Genomic DNA, 18,765 nt, shown 5'->3' on the forward strand with positions numbered 1-18,765 from the left:
CATCCACTTCTTTTTATAACGATAACAGAAATCCAGCTAGATAATTCATGTAACCTGGGCCTAATACTAACGTTATAGTATTAATGCAGAAGTAGTGGGCTATGTGCGTCGTTGCTATGGAGACGGTCAGCTGTGGCTGTGCGTTTTCCGTTGCTTTGATGTAAACGGCCCAGTTTTAGAGCGCTTACAATCAGATGTCAGGGGATTCTTTTGCCAGTTGCATCCAGTCTCGCTGCGAGTCATTGATCTGAACTGGCCTTAAGACCCATGTTACCATGGTAACAATCAGTTAGACCTGCTGACCATCAAACGTCTTTGATGGACCAACACAGTTTACTGTTGCTGCAATGTGTTTCCATATCAAGTTTGTTGTTGTTGTTGTTTCACTCTTCAGTCGTTAAAACTGTTGAATTCCTCCAGTAGACAAACATTGTCTGCTGGGATAAACCGGCTTGAGCGGTTAGATGCGGTTACTCAGCCTTAATTTACCCAGAATTCAATGCACCATAGTCCTGCTTACGATCGTCAAGGACTAAACTGCTTTGTGACACGGATGAATTTAGACGTTTGTCTGAAGTCTGAATATTTGTTGTATCTAATCCAAAGTCAAAGTCTATCTTTGTGAAACGGCCCCAGATGATTCATTGGTTGAACTTTGTTTGTCTATCACACATTTTAAAGCCTTTATTCTTTTTTTAAAGTATAAAAAGAAAATGTAAACTCTTTATAAAATTGTCAAATATCAGTGTGTCTCTGAGGCTCTTCTGTGGACACAGCACATCTTGTGACTAGAAGCTCAGCTGGTTTAAGTTAGCATTCCTTCAGTGTTCAACGTTCTCAGGGTTTTTAACTGGAGCTGAATAATCCACAGAGGTCTCCTCTTATCAAAAACAAACGGTCCCGATAATTAAACCAGTGAAATCACTGAATAAAGCTGTTAAACGTTAAAAATCAGTGTTTTTCTCATGCTCTTCAGCAGACGCAGGACGTTATGATAAGCTGCAAGCCGTGAATTAGCTCGTCTCTAAGGGCTCAGCTTGTTTTTAGTTCAGGATTCCTTTAACCCATACACTTTACATTTAATATATTTGACTTATATTTGAGTTTGTATTTTTCTAATTTTGTACGGTATGTTTTGGAGCTGTCTGGCACTATAATTTCCTTCAGGATTAATAAAGTTCTATCTCATCTCATCTCATCTTATTTTTAGTGTTGACCATTTACAAGGTTTCTAACATGAGCCAAATTATCCAGACATGTTTCCTCCTCTTTAAAACAAACAGACAAGGTGATAAAAAAATGGGGGAAACTCTAAATAAAGCGATCTCAGGTGAAAATTCACTGTTTCTGTAACAGTATTTGGTGGATACAGAATCTCCGTGTCGGAGGCTGCTAGCCGAGCTGCCACTAACTCCCACATAATTCAAGTCATGTGACCAGTTTTTGTCAAATATTTAATCATCATTTGTGGACGACAGTAGAGCTCTTTCTTTACGTTTCATTTATTTTGTTTTCTATTTAACAGAAATTCTTTTCCCACCTGCAGCTCAAACAATGTTTGCGTGTACTTCATGTGCAATCAAAAAACTGCAAACTGGCTGCTTTTTCTGATGTGATAGTTTATTTGTTCCATCACTATGAGCAGTGTTCATTCCCTCTCTCTCTCCCTGTCTGGTCTCTCGTCCAGTCTCTGAGCCGAACCTGAAGGTGCGTTCGCGGTTGAAGCAGAAGGTGGCGGAGAGGCGGAGCTCCCCACTCCTCCGCAGGAAGGATGGGACCGTTATCAGCACCTTTAAGAAGAGAGCCATAGAGATATCAGGTGAACACACACGCACATGCTGTCATTTAAAGGTGTTTAAATCTATCTTCATCTTTAATAAAACATTAAACATCCTTGACTTAACTTGAACATTGATTCCTCTCTCTCTCTCTCTGTGTGTCTGTGTCTCTCGCCCAGTGTCCTCCCTCTGTAATAGCGCTCCAGGTTCAGGTCCCAGCAGCCCCAACAGTTCCAATTCAGCTATCGCCAATGGGAACACGGGATCGGTCCCCAACATACAGACAGAGGTACGCACACAGAAACACACACTTAAAATACGTCAAAACAGGAAGAGAATTAAGAGTTTAAAACTTGTAACAGATCAAATTAAAGCCATTTTAAAGTCATATTAACAGCAAAATGGGGTTTAAGGTGGGTCTTAAGATGGAATTTGAAGGTAGAGATAGGTGTGGATGCTGACAGAGAGAGTTAAGATAATAGAAAATGCATGCGGTCTTGAGCGGAGGATCTGAGGGGTTTAAAACTCTCATTTTGTTCTGTGCAACTTGCAGCGTTTCTGTATTTCGTCTTCTTTTCAAATTGTTTCCCTTATTTGTTCTTTTTTCTTTGTTTAATTCGTCAAATGTCATCAAACATGACTCACTTTTCCTGCATGATTTGTGTTCTTCTTCCTGTCTGCAGCTGAGGTCTCTCCATCAGACGCTGGGGGCTGATGGGACATTGAGTCCTCTGAATCTCTACACCTCGCCCTCTTTGCCAAATATCTCCCTGGGCCTCCCTGCTAACACGCACATCACGGTGGGTCAAAAAGACGAACACTAACACATACAGTAGTACAATAAATATAATAATTATAACTTTATTATTTATAGTGCTAATGTGGTGTCTTTCTAGTTTAGTTCAATGATGCTAAAACTCATCAGTTGTTTACATCTGATTTGTTTCCCCTCTAGGCCCCCCAGAAACTGTCCACCCAGCAAGAGGCTGAGCGTCAAGCCATCCAATCACTGCGAGGGGGCGGGGCTCTAACAGGGAAGTTTCTCTCTACATCCTCCCTACCTGCAGGTAAGTTTACCATAATTAAAATAATGACTTAGTATACTTTATTTATCATATAAACTGTATATATGCATGTACAATACACAGCCCTCCTTCAATTCAACACTGTGCTAGATAAAAAGACATAAAAATATAATTATAATTGCTGTTATTTGACAATTTTTTTACATTTACAACTACCGTATTGTTAATTTTTTCCCTTGACATACATCTGAAAAAGTGGGATTGTCTTACATACGGGGTATAGACTTTTAAATACGTTCACAACAGTAGACGGCGCCACTTATCTGTAGAGTGAGTGAACCCCTCTACAGCACCAGGGGGATGAAAGATGGACAGACACGGTGATCGTCCGGAACAACTGGCTTAAAAGTCGGCCAAGTTAACCAACAACTGAGGCGGAGTGATGATGTCAATTTTAAGATAATGGTTATTAATGCAGCAGAGTTATTAAACAACTGTCAAGCAGTAAAGAAATACGGTGTCACAGAGCTTAATGTGGCCAGAAAGATTGTAGAACAGTCTTAGCTAACAGATGCTAACAGTCTTGGACAACATGTCATGAGTTGCCTTAAAGAACATGAAAAGGAAAAACAGATGTTTAAAACGTGCTAATTGAAGTTTTGCCTCTGATCTGATGGACAACGTCACCTGCTAGCGGGAGCTAATCAATAGCACAGAGAAGAATATCGCACATTTCACCTCTAAAATCCCCAAAAGGAAACAAGCAGTTCAGACAAGCAGCCGGAACATCAGCCTTTGCTCGCATGGAGGAAGAAGGATGTTGGATAAGGATTATGTTTGCAATGGCTCGAAAGATGAGGATAAACTTGGTGACTGCAGGGATCCATCTACATTCAATACTTCCTGGTCAGAGAGAAACCCTGTCTGTCCACCGACTCTCTGGACGTGGTTACTTATGTATACGGGAAAATATTTATTAGATGCTACTTAAAATAATTTATTTTGTGTTGTTTTATTTTGAACTAGTAAGGATTAAGTAATCCTTCTTTGCAGGGGTGGGGCATGATGTGGAGACTCCGCCCCCCAGCTCTCATTCTGCACATTCCTCGTTACTGCAACACGTGTTACTGCTGGAGCAGGCCAGGCAACAGACTGCCATGCTAGCAGGTGCGCGCACACACACAGACATGCACCAGCGGGCTAAAGTCAATGCTAGCATCCACAGTAATGTCCACCCATGGCGTTCAACTCATTGTCTTTCTGCTGCAGTCCCCATGTACAGCCAGTCGCCCTTGGTTACAGCAGAAAGAGGCGTGTCCAGCGGCATGCGGTCGGTCAACAAGCTGCCTCGCCATCGCCCGTTAGCGAGGACCCAGAGTGCACCTCTGCCCCAGTCCCCCCAGGCCCTGCAGCAGCTGGTGGTCCAACAGCAACACCAGCACTTCCTGGAGAAACACTACAAGGTACACACAGTCATACACACATTCACAAACTCACAGGTGCACACTTTCACACACTAACATTACGCTGTGTGTAGATGCTATCGAAGGGGGCGGAGCTGCCTAGGCCGCCACCCACACATCCAGAGGAGACAGAGGAGGAGCTGACAGAGACCAATGACATGCAGGAGGACGACTCAGGAGCAACCCTACACAGGTGAGTCAATTCATCAACCAATCAGTCAGTGACTGATCAATCTGTATAAATATCTACGTCACCTGAATATTGTGTTTGTTCTGACCAATCAGGCTTCAGAAGGAGGGATCCGACGACAGCACGCACTCCTCTGAGCGACTTTGTGTGCAGGTAAAGGGCGAAGAGGAGCACGGGGATGTGCACGTGAAAGGAGAGAGCACAGAGAGCGAGCTGGACGAGGAGGAAGAGGATGAAGACATCATCCAGCTGAGGGAGGGCGACGAAGACGAGAGGGGGAGCTACACGCAGGTTTGTGTGTGAACGCAGTGTTCCTCTGTTTGGAGACTTAATGTGCCGCAGTTTGTACATGAAAAGGTGTCAGTGTGTTTGTGTAGCTCAATTCATTAGGAAAAATAGACATTATGATTTAATTTAGAACATTCATCCATGTTTGGGAGGAGAAAAGCAGCCAGATGGGATAACAGATTGCTGTGATGCTAATCTTAAGTGCATTTTTTGTCACAGTATCTATTAAGCTCACAGCTACAATGGGCTGACTCCACCGGGGCACCTGCTGCTAAAATGAGTCAGCCGAAACACAATCCAGCCAGGTGTTGCCATTGGAAGAGCGTGAAGTTAGCAAGCAGACAGAGAAGTTGAAGTTAGCTAAAAGTTATTGTAGCAACTGTCGCTAAGAGGCCTTCTTAACTGAGACACAGGCCAAAACACACAACGCATAATGCACATTTTGGCTCCTACAGTAAGAGATAAACTGTTTTAAATATCAGCTTAAAGTTTTAGTCGTATGACTACAAAACAAACAAACCACCTTTGTCTGAATTGTCTGAATTAGTTTATATAATGGAACCAGAGTTTACGCTAGACTTTATTTGACGGCCATTTAGAAAAACGGCCATGTGCTTTGAATAGTCATATATGCCTAAGTAATTCGACATCAATCTCAGATCCCATAGGCTATAGTCTGAGACGTTATCGCCTCTGGGGTCACCGGTGAACGTGCCGCGAGGTAAGCGACTTTCCGTCAAGACTTCCTTTCCCGTGTGCTACATTGTTACAGAAAGAGAAAACGTTCTCTTGTGATTCACTCATTATTAACGGGTCTCACTTTCGCCCAAATGTCAACATCAAGATGCAGATTAGTAAGAAGTAAAAATTCAAGCTTTGTCAGGTCTGTCCTCAAGAGGAAAAAACTTTTAAAAAGCTTGTTTGTTGAACGGAGGTCGGATTGATCTGATGCATTCGAGGAAGTCGGGAAATCTGAACGCTGAGCGGCTTTCATGATACAGTGTGAAGGGAATTCATCTCAAGTTGAATTTTACATCTTGAGCAGATTGTTAGCTGTTAGCATGCAGACGTCTGTTTATAGAGATTAATAAGAAGGTAAATCGATGACGGGAGCCGGGATGGCATTACGGCGGATAATGTTCCGCCTGCTTTTGCTCTCCTCACGGACTGTTTTTCCTGCATACGCCGCAGCCTGCTGATACGTGATTGGTCAGTTTTACTCAGACTACAAGCTTAGTTCAAACGTAAACCAGAACACTTGCCTTCCCGGAAATCCACGTCCCTGCCCACATAGTAGAATCTATAAATAGAGATTAATTCAACATGAATGAATACATGACATCATCCTAAATGTGTGTTTTTGCACTTAATTTACGTTGAATAAAATAAAATAACAAATGAAATAAAATAACTTTACACTAAGCTACATGAAGAAGCCAATACAGGTCTAAGAAAGAAAAACAAACAGCCTTGTTGGTACAAATTCACGTTTGTCAAATTGCTGTTAAGGTCAGTTTGCGGCTTCATTGAACAGAACTGCTCCGCTGCTTTTGCAAAGTTGAACCGGTTTTTATCCGGTTCTGGAGCGAGAATCCACGCTCTGCAGCCACACTCCACACGGGAATTGTGTTTGCCCGGTCGGAGAAGATTTCCCCTGAGATCTCGGATGATAGTTTCACAGGCCGTGTGGAATTTCAACCCGTCATCATCGGCACTGCATTGATTTTGTTTTTTTATTTAACCTGTATTTAACCAGGCAAGTCATTAAGAACAACTTCTTATTTGCAACGGCGGCCTGGCAAAAGGCAAAGCCTCTTGAGGGGATGGGGGGTCGGGGAGCATGCAGCAGCAGCAGCAGTGCACCTGCCCGAGCTCGGGATACAAATGATGGGTCGCACTGTGCCATTGTCCGTCTCCGCCTGTCCATCTCTGGATGTTTGAACAGTGGCTGTATAAATGTATATTTAAGTTCTCGTGTTCCCTGATTGGAACAATATCCCCTTTTTTGTAGTGTACTTAACATCCCATTAAAAGCACATTTACAACATGATGGGTTGGATGAGTGAAGGGTCTCGTGATGGGGATGTGGGGGATTAAAAAGGTGGTGAAGTTCTGCTCTCAGGTCTGCGTCTTAAACTCGGGGCGTGTTGGTTACGCAGCAGCATCATCCCACAGAGGGATGATTCACACAGATGAATCATCGGCCGACCTCTAGCTGTTTTCTCACTGTGTTTGCTCTCTTACAGATGTTGCTCTGTGTTATCTGATTCATCACTGCTATCTGTTGGCCTCTTACCTCACTCCAAACCTGACACAGCTTCAGGAGTTTTTCACCCTTGTGTGATCGTTTTAACTCGTAGAAATCCTGAGCTGCTGCTCGTTTGGGAAGCACAACTGAGTGTTCTTTTTGTGTCCTCTGTGTGCTCATTAGAAAGCATGTACTGTATGTTATCTTCTCTCACTGAAAAGTGCTTACATTTCTATTGTATTAACCCTGCTGCCGAGCCTATGTCCTTCTGTATTGTTAGCACAGGACTTGTGCTTCTTCTTCTTCTGCTGTCTGACTCGAGTCACGATCACGACAATAGATTTCAGACACAATGAAATTGAAATCTTGTGATTGTCTGTGTTAGACAAAAATCCACAGGGTTACTGTACAGATACTTTCTTCAGTCATGACGCAGAGAATAAGGAACTTAAAAGTCTGCCTGTTGATCAGATTTTGACAGATTTCTGTTCTAAAACTGAGCAAAGGACGAAAGATTTTCAAAGGAAATGTCTGTGCTTTATCACGAGAAAACCGGATGTTTTATATGACTAATAGAGAAGAGGAAGGGGTTGTTTGCAGAGACAAACTAACGGGCAGTTACCACCTAAACTTATCAGACGACAAGTTTGAAAAGTAAAGAAAATTCTGGGGCTGAGGAGTTCCGTTTGAATCCTAGAGTTTGGCTTTATTGTGGTAGCCATCTTTGTTTTTGTGAGCCAGACCTGACCATGATTAGACAAGAGGGCAGAGCACAGGGCTGCCACATAGGCTGTGGCCGTATCTGAAGGCTGATTGCGTCATAGCGGCTGTCCCAGTTTGAAGGCTCGTTCAGAGGCAGCCGACAAATGCGTCCCAGGCCACGAAGGCTCCATCGGGTGCATCCTTTGCGGCCCATCATATCCCAAGATTCATTGTGCGCCAATTAAAACGAGATGGCGGACTCTTTAACGGCCGAGAAATAATCAATAGCTCAATCGAATAGCTAGAGATACAATAAAAAAAGGGGCCTTGAAACAAATTATCTTGAAAATAATAGTTACTTGACGTTAGTTATTATAGCTAGTTAACCCACTTGCTACCTGTTGCTAGGCGACAGCAGCAGCGTTTGGTGGGTAAGGGAACATCTGGTGACGCAAACAGGAAATCCTCCGCAGACCAGACCGTCTCATTTCAGTTCGGCTTTATCGATCTACTCAGGCTGTGAATTCACTCTCACATTCACACCTACGGGCAATTTTAGTCACCAATGGACCTAACGAGCATGTCTTTGGACTGTGGGAGGAAGCCGGAGTGCCCGGAGGGAACCCACGCATGCACGGGGAAACATACAGACTGTACACAGAAAGGCCAACTACATCTGAACCGGGATTCGAACCAGGAACCTTCTAGCTGTGACCTTACCTGCAGTTGGCTTTAGAGGAGAAATAAGCTATACATACAGAGAACATGCATTGGGAACAACTTTAGAGGTCAACTCTTGCTTGTGCCTTCAAATGCATTAAGTCAGTTTGCATTGTGGGTAATGTAGGCAATAATTAAATAAGAATAGCTTAAATAAAAGACATGAAATTTCTTGTTCTTGCAGTTGCAGTTTCAATCTTTACTTTGAAAAGAGTACATCATGTGAGTCTTTCAAACATGAACAGGAGAGTCACATGTCGTCTTTCCATCCTTTTTGTTTTTGGTACAAGATAAGCGGTCGACCCCAGAGCGTGCCAGAATAATAGAAGGAGATAGTGACCAAAACAAATGCAACAATAGAGAAAAAAGCAGGTGCAGTCATGGGGGATGGATGACAAAATTAAAAATGCAAATGAATGATAAGAAAAAATGATGTCCTCGAATCCTGACCGACGCATCGTCGTCGTGTTTTATCGTCATCGCAGCCGGACGCACCTCTGACCTTCGTTCTCTGTCGGAGGTGTTTTTTTCTTCCGGATGCTGCAGCTTTAAGTTCGGGGAGGGTTGAATGAATCAATCCAAAATGTATTGTCACATTTTTTTTGTAAGCACACAAGTACAGGATGAGTCATCGGAAGAAAGCTTTGACATTTTACAGAAACAGGAAAAGGTCGGATTTGAATGTAACACTTTTCTGCGTTTTTTGACGCACACGTCCCTTATTTACTGTAAATACTATACCCGCGCTCTTATTGTGAAAGGAAGGAAACATTTTGGAAAGACTCCTTGAAGACACAAAGCGCGAGAACCTGAGAAATCACACACACACAATTGTTGACGCTGCAGTGACATCACCGGTTGGTGACTCAACCACTGGACTCATCGCTGGGTGTGTGTGTGTGTCCCTGTATGTCTGTATATCTTCAAGTGTGTGTGTGTGTGTGTGTTAGTGTCCACCCACACATGATGAGTCACACCGATCGCAGCAGGGAGCACAGCAACACCCCCTATATATAGACACTTCTGAATGTGTGTGTGTCTGCAGTGCACACACACACACAAAGACAGTTTTTGGACAGTCCGACCGACTGTCTGTTTTTATCAATGAAAGCATCAGTCAGTATGTAACTCGGACTTTTAGCATGTTTTACACACATCTTTGTGACATTATCAGTGTGTGCGTGATGAGACAGGAGGGTGTTGGTGTTAAGCATTCTGTCATGTTTAATACACACACACTCCTTGAATGAATAAATCTCTGAGTCATCCTCCTGCAATGAATCATAACTTTCTCTCTCCCCCCTCTCTCGCTCCGTCTCTCTTCCCCTTCCCATCAGGCCTTGCAGCACTTGGGTGTGTTCCAGTCCTCGCTGCCCCACAGACCCCTGGGAAGAGCGCAGTCCTCCCCTGCAGCCACCGTCAATCCCATCAAACACCTCTTCACGACCGGTCAGCTCTCCTTTTGTGTGTGTGCGTGTGTGTGTGTGTCAGACCGCCTACTTACAGTCACCATGCTGAAACACTGTGAATTCTTAAGCAGTTTTCAGTCTATTGTTGTTACATTTTTTTGTTTTTTTATTTAGTACAAGTTATAAATAAGCCCAACACAACCAACAATACGGTGACGTCACAATTAACGTCAAAAGAAGGAGGAAAGAAACTATTTACAGCAAGAAAACAGGAAGTCAATAAAAAAAAGAAACAAAAGACAAAATAAAAGTATTTCACAAAGGCTACACAATGTGTTTGTAGCTAAAGTTAAATGATTCTTGATCAGGCTTTAATATATTGATACTTTTCTTATCAATAGACGAATGATTGAAGGTGTTTTGTACCTTGATGTGCTTCGACTGCTGTCTTCCTGCAGTCTTCCTCAGAGGAGTCACGTGATGTTGCTGTGACGTGTCTTATCAGCTGTTGTTTATGCAGGTTTGGTCGTCCTGTCAGATTTGATCATTTGTCTATTAATAAGAAAAGTATTGATAAGTTCAGTGAAGACAAGATGAACCTTTTTGGACCATGCTTGAATATAAAGTCACAACTGCTTTAGCACACATAGACGTGGGGAAATTCTCTTCCAGACAGGCCGACGTGGTGTTTATTTAAAGAGTCAAGTTGCTCCTTCTGTTAGTTTAGGAGTCGCCTCTGAGCCTTAACAAAATAAAAGTCTCTGCAGCTTAACGTACAAACTCTTAATGCCTTGAGGAGGACTCGTGGTGATAAGTTCTCTTTGTGAATCTTCACGACGAAAATGTGTTAAAAATATTTAAAATGAGGCTGATAAAGTTAAAGAAAATGATCAAATTTAGCAAGCCAAGAAATTGTGTCAGTTGTGTGTAATTCCCATATAACAAATTGCTGTGTTACAGTACCATGAGTGTCAGCTGCCTTTCAATCTAAAAGTGGATTCATTTTTAAAGATTTGTTATTATTAGCATACTGCTCATTTGTCATTAGATTAAATAAATATATATTAGTGCTGGTTTAGCTCAGCAGTCAAATCACTGGTCCATATACAGAGGCTACAGACCTCAATGCAGCGGCCTCTGGGTTCAACCCCATCCCCGCTCTCTTCTCCCCCATTTCCAACACTATCGACTGTCCTTTCCATAAATAAAGGCATAAAATAAATAAAATAAAAGGCCAAAAAAAGTATCTTAAAAAAACAAACAATTTATATATATAAAAAAAAATAAAAACACATAAGAAAATATGTGAAGATACACATATTTTACACACAGATACATTCAAATGTACTTGTAATAAAATGATAATTATAATAATCCATCAACTTAAATTTGTATTTAAAAAAGGGAAATTAAAATAGTAGTAAGGATATATTATTAAAAACAAAGCAAACCTTTTTTAGAGTCAAATAAAACTTAATTATATAATAAAAAGTACTGCTAATAATAAACACAATAATAAGATACATGTTTAAAAAAATTAAAAATAAATTAATAAAACATGTAAATAAATAAATGCTAAATAAAATAAATGTAAATAATGAGCACACATATTTAGTCCACACACACAAACAACTATAAGTTGATTATTTTTAAGATACTGTTCATCTACTGCACGAAAAGCAACACATTAAAATCAAACAATATGTGTGTTAATGTGTGAATTTAGCAGGAAGAGGTTCACACGAAAAAACACACACACACACACACACACACACACACACACATATAACCCTTGTAAATTATGAGTCTTGTATATTTGTGGTATTAATAACTGATTCAGAAAGAGCGTTTAAACTGTGTCATATCTCAGGTGTTACAAGAATTATTGTGGCAAATTCAGTGTCCTGCATGTCTCACACTTATCTCACTTGTTGCTACTGACACCTTGTGGCGCTACATTAAAACTACAACTTACATAATGAGGAGGATCATTCACTGTATTAGCTGTTGTACTGCTTTGTAGCTCATTTATTATTGAAGTTTTTGCTTTTGTTTAGGGTTACGATGTATTCTCACCCTTCTGTCTGCAGGGCTCGTTTATGACAGTCTGATGTTGAAGCATCAGTGTGTGTGTGGCAACGCTCACATCCACCCAGAGCATGCTGGGAGAGTGCAGAGCATCTGGTCCAGACTGCAGGAGACGGGCCTGCTGGGTCGCTGCGAGGTACACACACACACACACACACACACACACACACACACATTGTTCTGACAAGGTTTTTACTTTATATCAGTGAGACAGGTAAAAATAAGCATTTAAAGCTCTGTGTTTGTCTGGCAAGGCCACAGACTGTATAAAAAGATGGACGACATGACAGCTTCCTAAAAGTGGAGCCAAACCCTCTCTATCGCCCCCTGCTGACTGGCTGCAGTATAGGTCATAAAGCCCACCTCCTCCATGTTAACAGATGGGACATGAGTCAAACTATAAAATCAAAATATGCGTCAAATAAATTTTTCTCAAACATGTTTTCTGCCATTATAGTTAGTTCTTATCATGCTGATTTATGTCCAAGTGTTCATTTTTCTGACAATTTTACTTTTAATTAGTTATTTGATGCTATAAAAAGGGGGCGTGGCTTCATGATTGACAGCTCTCTTGGCAAATGGGGCTCCTGCAGCGTTCTGTTCCCGAGTAGCAGAGTAGAGGAGGAACGGTGATCAGTCATCAGGCGAGACAGAGATGTGTAGTTGTGCGTCATCAGCATAACAACGATATTTGACATTGTAATGACTAACTACTTAACCCAGAGGAAGCACATGCAGAGAAAAGAGAATAGGACCCAGAATGCTGCCTTGTGGAACACCTTATTCAATGTCAGATGTTGCATACACACAATCACCTCTACTACCAAAGAACAGGAGCACAAATTGTCTTTTATTGTAAATATCTGTTTCCAGCACATTTAAACACATCCTCTCTGCATCTAAACACAAAACTTTCATTTTAAATCTCATGTTTAAAAGCTTTTTAATCGTTAGTTGACTTTAGCGACTGCTAAAAATGAATTCTAATATAGTTTATTTCTTATGTGCGAGTGTAACACTCCTTACTCAGTGTCTCTCTCCGTCTCTGTGTGTGAGCAGAGGATTCGTGGGCGTAAAGCGTCTCTGGATGAGATCCAGTCAGTCCATTCAGAGTTCCACACTCTGCTGTATGGAACCAGCCCGCTGAATCGACACAAGCTGGACCACAAGAAGCTGCTGGGTAACTATCTCTGTCTCTTTCTGTCTGACTGCTGTCTCACTTCTGCACCTTAAACTAAGAGAGTCAATCAAATCTGGTGCTGTCAGATGTAGAGCTAAGACTCGTTAGCGTGTTAGCAGTGACTTCAATCTCACATGTGACGTTCTTCTTAGCTTGTAACCATGAATTGAAGGATAAGTCTGTCCTGTAACCTCGTCTCTGATTGGTTGTTTCAGGTCCAATCAGCCAGAAGATGTACGCTGTTCTTCCCTGCGGAGGAATCGGGGTGAGACTGTCTCTCTGCTCGCCTGCCTATCTGTGTCTGTCCATCTGTCTGTATATAAGTGTTTCAGCTCTGGATTTACTCTCCGTGCTGCCCCCTGCAGGTGGACAGTGACACCGTGTGGAATGAGATGCACTCGTCGGCGGCCGTCCGCATGGCCGTGGGCTCAGTCATCGAGCTGGCTTTCAGAGTGGCCGCAGGAGAGCTCAAAGTAACTCGATCTGAGATATTAACACAGCTTTCTGATGATTACATTGAAACACTCTGTCTGACCCGTCGCTCGCTTTTTGTTTCAGAATGGATTCGCAATCGTGCGTCCGCCTGGTCACCATGCGGAGGAGTCCACCGCCATGTCAGTACAAACCAAAGAGCTTCCTACATATTTCACTGTGTCTCATTTTGGTGATGACTAACAGTTTGTACCACTTTCTATTTCCTGTTGTCTGTGCGTGCGTGTGTGTGTGAACAGGGGGTTTTGCTTCTTTAATTCAGTCGCCATCACTGCCAAGCTGCTTCAACAGAAACTAGGAGTGGGCAAGATCCTCATCGTTGACTGGGTGAGCAGCACTAACACCTACACAAAAAAAACACAGTCAGTTCCCTTGTTTTAAAGCTCTGAGGCACGTCTCTTTAATTACTTTTATTTGAAAGGCTCTGTGTCCGTCATCTTAAGCAAGGAGTTTAAATGTGTTAGGATCAGTGTTGGGTAACGTTACTTTTAAAAGTATTTACCAAAGATTAAACCCCCTTTGTGACTCGTTCCACATGTGTTTTATCATCAGGACGGCGTGTAGCCTACTGTACGTCTGCCTTTTAATGTACCGACTCTAACGTCATTGCAACACCTCGTTTACAGCCCATAATCTGTAACTCTGCAGCCTGATAACAGGAATGATAGATGCAGTATAACCTTTACAGCTCTTTATGATGCTAACAGTCTGACAGAAGCATACAGTATCAGGCACAGCTGTTTCAATGACAACAATACAACACAGGCTCTCAGTCCCACCAGTGTTGTGGAGCTGCGTTTAGCTGCAGATGCTTCTTCACATTTGAAGTCGAGCTCTTCACAGCTGATGAGCACTTCTCCTCCAGACACAGCTTACATTTCACCGTCATGTTGTTCTCGTCCCTTTCACCCAAACATTCACAATAATGTGTCCACAAAGTAAACGCTGTCCTCTCTGACAGCTCACTAGCTGAATTAGCTAGCTACGCTCGCGCACTGACACAGCTGTGTTTACCTTCTGCTGGTGCGCAGCGACCTGCCAAGAAGGAGGAGAGAAACAGAAACAGAGCTTCAGGGAGTTTCTGTTTTTGTGGCGACAAAAAGAAAAGAGAAATAGGGCGATTTATTTTCCAGTAACAGATTACTTTTATGAAAAAGTAACTAAATGACGAATTACTTGAAGTGCAAAACTAACGCGTTATGTCACAACAAAAAACTGATGAGGATGTTGTTTTTATAAACGTAATGTTGCATTTAACATTTTTTATTCAGTCTGATTCTAAATCTCCTCTGCTTAATCCGGAAATCTGAAATAAATATGTATTTTTGTTTAACAACAGACACATCGGGATAAATAGCCGACCAATAAAAAAAGATGATGTTGTAATAATCAAACAATGTACTGAAAACTGAGCAGACGTTAAATCTGTATGGCTGCGTCTCCAACGTCTCCTGTTGGAAGATTATTGAACATGTATTTTATACTTTTATTTCTTTATTTATACTTTTATTTATAAATGATTAAAGGGTTAAATTGTTAAAGGGACGGATTTGTGTCTCAAACTGGAAATGTTAAATATTAATTAAAAATGTTTCGTAATTCACTTCAAATTTAATTTTAACAGTGTTGAAATTAAATTTGCTGTTGATGAAATTATGGTAGAAATGTATGAATCGCTTATCTTTAATTCTGTGATGGGCTGCTGCACCTGTTGCATTATGACGGAAGATTCTAGTTTTGTTCCTCCGTCTGTGTTCACATGAGAACAGTCGTTATAACTGTTGATATCATCAGTGGCAAAATGCATTAAAAGCACCCCTGAGCTCATGATCTCACCACAGCTGCAGTGTAATGAAAGTCCTAATAACTGCATCTGATTAAATACAATGTCTCGCTCATGAACAGCAGCACTGTATGTGTTTAATACAAACAAACATAAACCAGCCGATGCTCAGTGAAGCTGAGTCGTCCAGGCGACTCCTTTCTTACATTTTACTTTTGACCACCTCGATAAATCCGGTTCATTTTCACACGGCAGATCTCGGATGTTTTCTTGATGATCTTGTTTTATTCTTAGCTTCTCGAACAACTGCTGCCTGTTGTGAAATAAAATCACCCAGCTGGCTCGTTGGCCCGTTTGGCCCAGTTTCACATCTGCGCCGGTCTCAGAGAGCAGTTACTCTGTACACGCTTTGATTCAGGCCAGCCGAGCTACTCGTGATAACATGTTGACCAAACGCTGTGTCTGTATGTAACATCACTTTGACCTTCTCTCTGATGCCGCTGTGACCCGTCTCTGCAGGACATTCACCATGGAAACGGCACCCAGCAGGCCTTCTACAGTGACCCCAACGTCCTCTACATCTCCCTCCATCGCTACGACGACGGGAACTTCTTCCCCGGCAGCGGAGCTCCTGAGGAGGTTCGCACACACACATAAAACCCTGACTGTGATTAACACTTATCTGATAAAAGCAGCGTTAAGTGTGTAGCTGCAGAGAGTCTGTAACTGTAGATATGTCTAACCTAAACACCTTGAATCCTTCACATCTAGAAAATGCATTTCTTTCCTTATAAAAGACACATTTCTTCACAACAGTTTATTGCTTTTTCACAATTACAAAGAAATATTTTGCGTGTAAAAATATAGCTATAATGATGAATTGGTGGGTTGTTCTGGGCCGACACCAATCAGACTTCTCCAGCTGGCACAGGTGAACGAGATATCCGGCCTGGAGGAAGACACGACTCTCCCAGCCACACACAACACACACAGTCAAACCCACTCCAACACGGTTAGTCAGACACATGGGGGGGTGTATGGCGGTGGCCTTAACCTCGGATCCTCAAAGAGAAAGTCTTATCTTTGCTTCAGACACTGTCACATATCTCTGATTTTTAAAGGAGGGCGACGCAGGCTGCATCCATTTCATTTAAATGAGTCTTATGGCTAAAAGAGACATAAGCGATGCAATTGGACTGAACCCTGGGAAGATGATTGTTCTCATGTTGGATGCTAAAAATGGCTGTTGAGGATTTGGTTTTTTGCTCTCATTGACCTGAAGAGTTCTTCTTCTGTGATGTTGGTACATTAAATTTACATCCCAAACACAAAGAGGGTATGGTCTCTTTCTTTACTGCCCAGCTTACTTTCACTGTTTTATTGGTACGATATTATCTGCACCCTTTTTACCTGTATACGGAGGAGGAGGGATCAGGTAGCAGCTCGTATCAGATAAGTGTGTGTTGCATGGATCATATGGCCTCTGTGTTTGCTCAGTTTTGCAGTAAATATCACTTAATTGTTATAATAATATCCTTAGATGGAAAAAGGTTTAAAGATATCACACGAGAGAGAAAGTGATGTCGTAAATATCAGCACGGCTACGACCAATCGGCGATCTCAGGAGATCAATGTTTTAAAAAACAAGAAAGTGAGTTTGCAGAAAAAAAGTTGCCATGATTGGCCAAAAGCAGGCATGCCTTTGGAGTGCTTTCAACAACAGATTGATTACAGTGAAAAGCTCAGTTGGTAGGCCTCAGTCCGAACTGCATCGGCCCCTGATTCAACTCCGACCGTCTGCCTTCTGCTCCATGTTTACCCCACTCCCTCTTCTCTGCATTTCCTGTCTCTACTCAGCTGTCTTTATTAATAAAGACAAATGCCCCCCCCCCAAGGACAAGGACTGCAGCGTATCACTCGCTCGGCAGAGAGGGTGAACTTAATCATGTGCTCATTTCAAATATAGTTTGGCGTTTGCATGTTTCCTGTCTGACTGTGTGGGTTTTCCTCGGGCCTCTTTTCACCGTCCAAAAAATGCAAGTTTAGGTCGAGAAGCGACTCTGAATTGCTGAATGTGTTTCTTCATATGTCAGCCCTGTGATTGACTGGTAAACAACTGAAGTCCAGCTGTTTTCTTTGGTTATTATTCTCATGACCAAGGACAGAAGTAACCAAAGATGCACAATAATAACATCCCTCTCTCTGTGTCTCTGCAGGTGGGATCAGGTGCAGGTGTTGGCTTTAACGTGAACATTGCGTGGACCGGAGGAGTGGAGCCGCCTATGGGTGATGTGGAGTACCTCACAGCCTTTAGGTAAACACTTTTATTGTTCGTATTATTAATGAAATGTATTGATTTGTTTATTACCAAGGTGGACACTGGATACAGAATGATGCTCAGACTTTAAATGTTCCCCTTTTTCGCTAAATATTTGTCTTAAATCCTGAAGCAGTTTGACTTCTTAATGAATGAAAAAGACAAGAAAAAAACAGTGTTTGGAGGAAAAAACAGAAAGAAGTGGAGCTAAGAAATGAACTCTGAGTCTGAGTTATTCCACAAACGTGCCGGGATGTTTGGTACCGAGTGCTGAGGTGGATTTGGTGCATTGGAGAATAAAAACTGTTTTAAAGAAATCAAATTCCTGCAATATTTAGATACTGATGAGATTAAGTTAAACCCAAAGGACAACAGATGTAAGAACACAGCAGAGAGAAGTCAGAAGGATGGTAAAGACGGTTTAAATAAGTAAATGTAGGTTAAAACAGTCAAATCAATAGAGGACAAAGCGAAAAGCTGTACATGTCAGTGTAAACACAATGATAGCATGGGCAACAACATGCTTTGAAATGTCCCTCTGCGTGTGTGCGTGTGTGTGTGTGTGTGTGTGTGTGTGTGTGTGCGCAGGAGTGTGGTGATGCCCATCGCGCAGCAGTTCAGTCCGGATGTGGTCCTGGTGTCTGCAGGCTTCGACGCAGTGGAGGGTCATCAGTCTCCTCTGGGAGGATACATCGTCTCCGCTAAGTGTAAGTGCTACACGTTCACGCTCTGTCAATAACGTGATCGTGAAACGGTTTAATTCATGTGTCTTGACTCTGACGGCTGTGTGTGTGTGTGTGTGTGCAGGTTTCGGTAAGCTGACGCAGCTGCTGATGGGACTGGCAGGGGGGCGCGTTGTTATGGCGCTGGAGGGGGGTCATGACCTCACCGCCATCTGTGACGCTTCAGAGGCCTGCGTGTCTGCGCTTCTGGGAGACCCGGTAAGAGAGCGAGAGAGTCAGGACGGAGCAATTATTATTCATGTTTTCATTTCAAACATGCAGAGCAGCTTCTTGTGTCGGTCTGAAGCAGATATTCACGCTTATTGAAGATTCAATGACTGTAGTGTTAAGGTAGTATTT

At 42.3% G+C, this 18,765-nt stretch overlaps 1 protein-coding gene across 1 annotated transcript in view; it reads left to right on the forward strand.

Annotated features, from left to right (window-relative positions):
• The window catches only part of hdac5 (histone deacetylase 5), a 52,938-nt gene that overhangs the window by 31,557 nt on the left and 2,616 nt on the right, over window positions 1-18,765 (forward strand). The window contains exons 8-26 of the mRNA XM_069675862.1: window positions 1,688-1,819; window positions 1,958-2,067; window positions 2,462-2,578; window positions 2,734-2,845; window positions 3,857-3,970; window positions 4,073-4,266; window positions 4,341-4,459; window positions 4,552-4,747; window positions 9,752-9,863; window positions 11,914-12,047; window positions 12,971-13,091; window positions 13,307-13,356; window positions 13,457-13,564; window positions 13,650-13,705; window positions 13,823-13,910; window positions 15,886-16,005; window positions 17,583-17,680; window positions 18,272-18,390; window positions 18,491-18,624. Of these exons, the coding sequence (XP_069531963.1) occupies window positions 1,688-1,819; window positions 1,958-2,067; window positions 2,462-2,578; window positions 2,734-2,845; window positions 3,857-3,970; window positions 4,073-4,266; window positions 4,341-4,459; window positions 4,552-4,747; window positions 9,752-9,863; window positions 11,914-12,047; window positions 12,971-13,091; window positions 13,307-13,356; window positions 13,457-13,564; window positions 13,650-13,705; window positions 13,823-13,910; window positions 15,886-16,005; window positions 17,583-17,680; window positions 18,272-18,390; window positions 18,491-18,624 (2,234 nt within the window). The remainder of the gene's footprint in view (window positions 1-1,687; window positions 1,820-1,957; window positions 2,068-2,461; window positions 2,579-2,733; window positions 2,846-3,856; window positions 3,971-4,072; window positions 4,267-4,340; window positions 4,460-4,551; window positions 4,748-9,751; window positions 9,864-11,913; window positions 12,048-12,970; window positions 13,092-13,306; window positions 13,357-13,456; window positions 13,565-13,649; window positions 13,706-13,822; window positions 13,911-15,885; window positions 16,006-17,582; window positions 17,681-18,271; window positions 18,391-18,490; window positions 18,625-18,765) is intronic.

The sequence above is a fragment of the Semicossyphus pulcher genome, unplaced genomic scaffold, assembly GCF_022749685.1.
Source record: "Semicossyphus pulcher isolate SPU_LCO1_2020_fin unplaced genomic scaffold, fSemPul1.0.p SCAF_25, whole genome shotgun sequence".
Classification (NCBI taxonomy): Eukaryota; Metazoa; Chordata; class Actinopteri; order Labriformes; family Labridae; genus Semicossyphus; species Semicossyphus pulcher.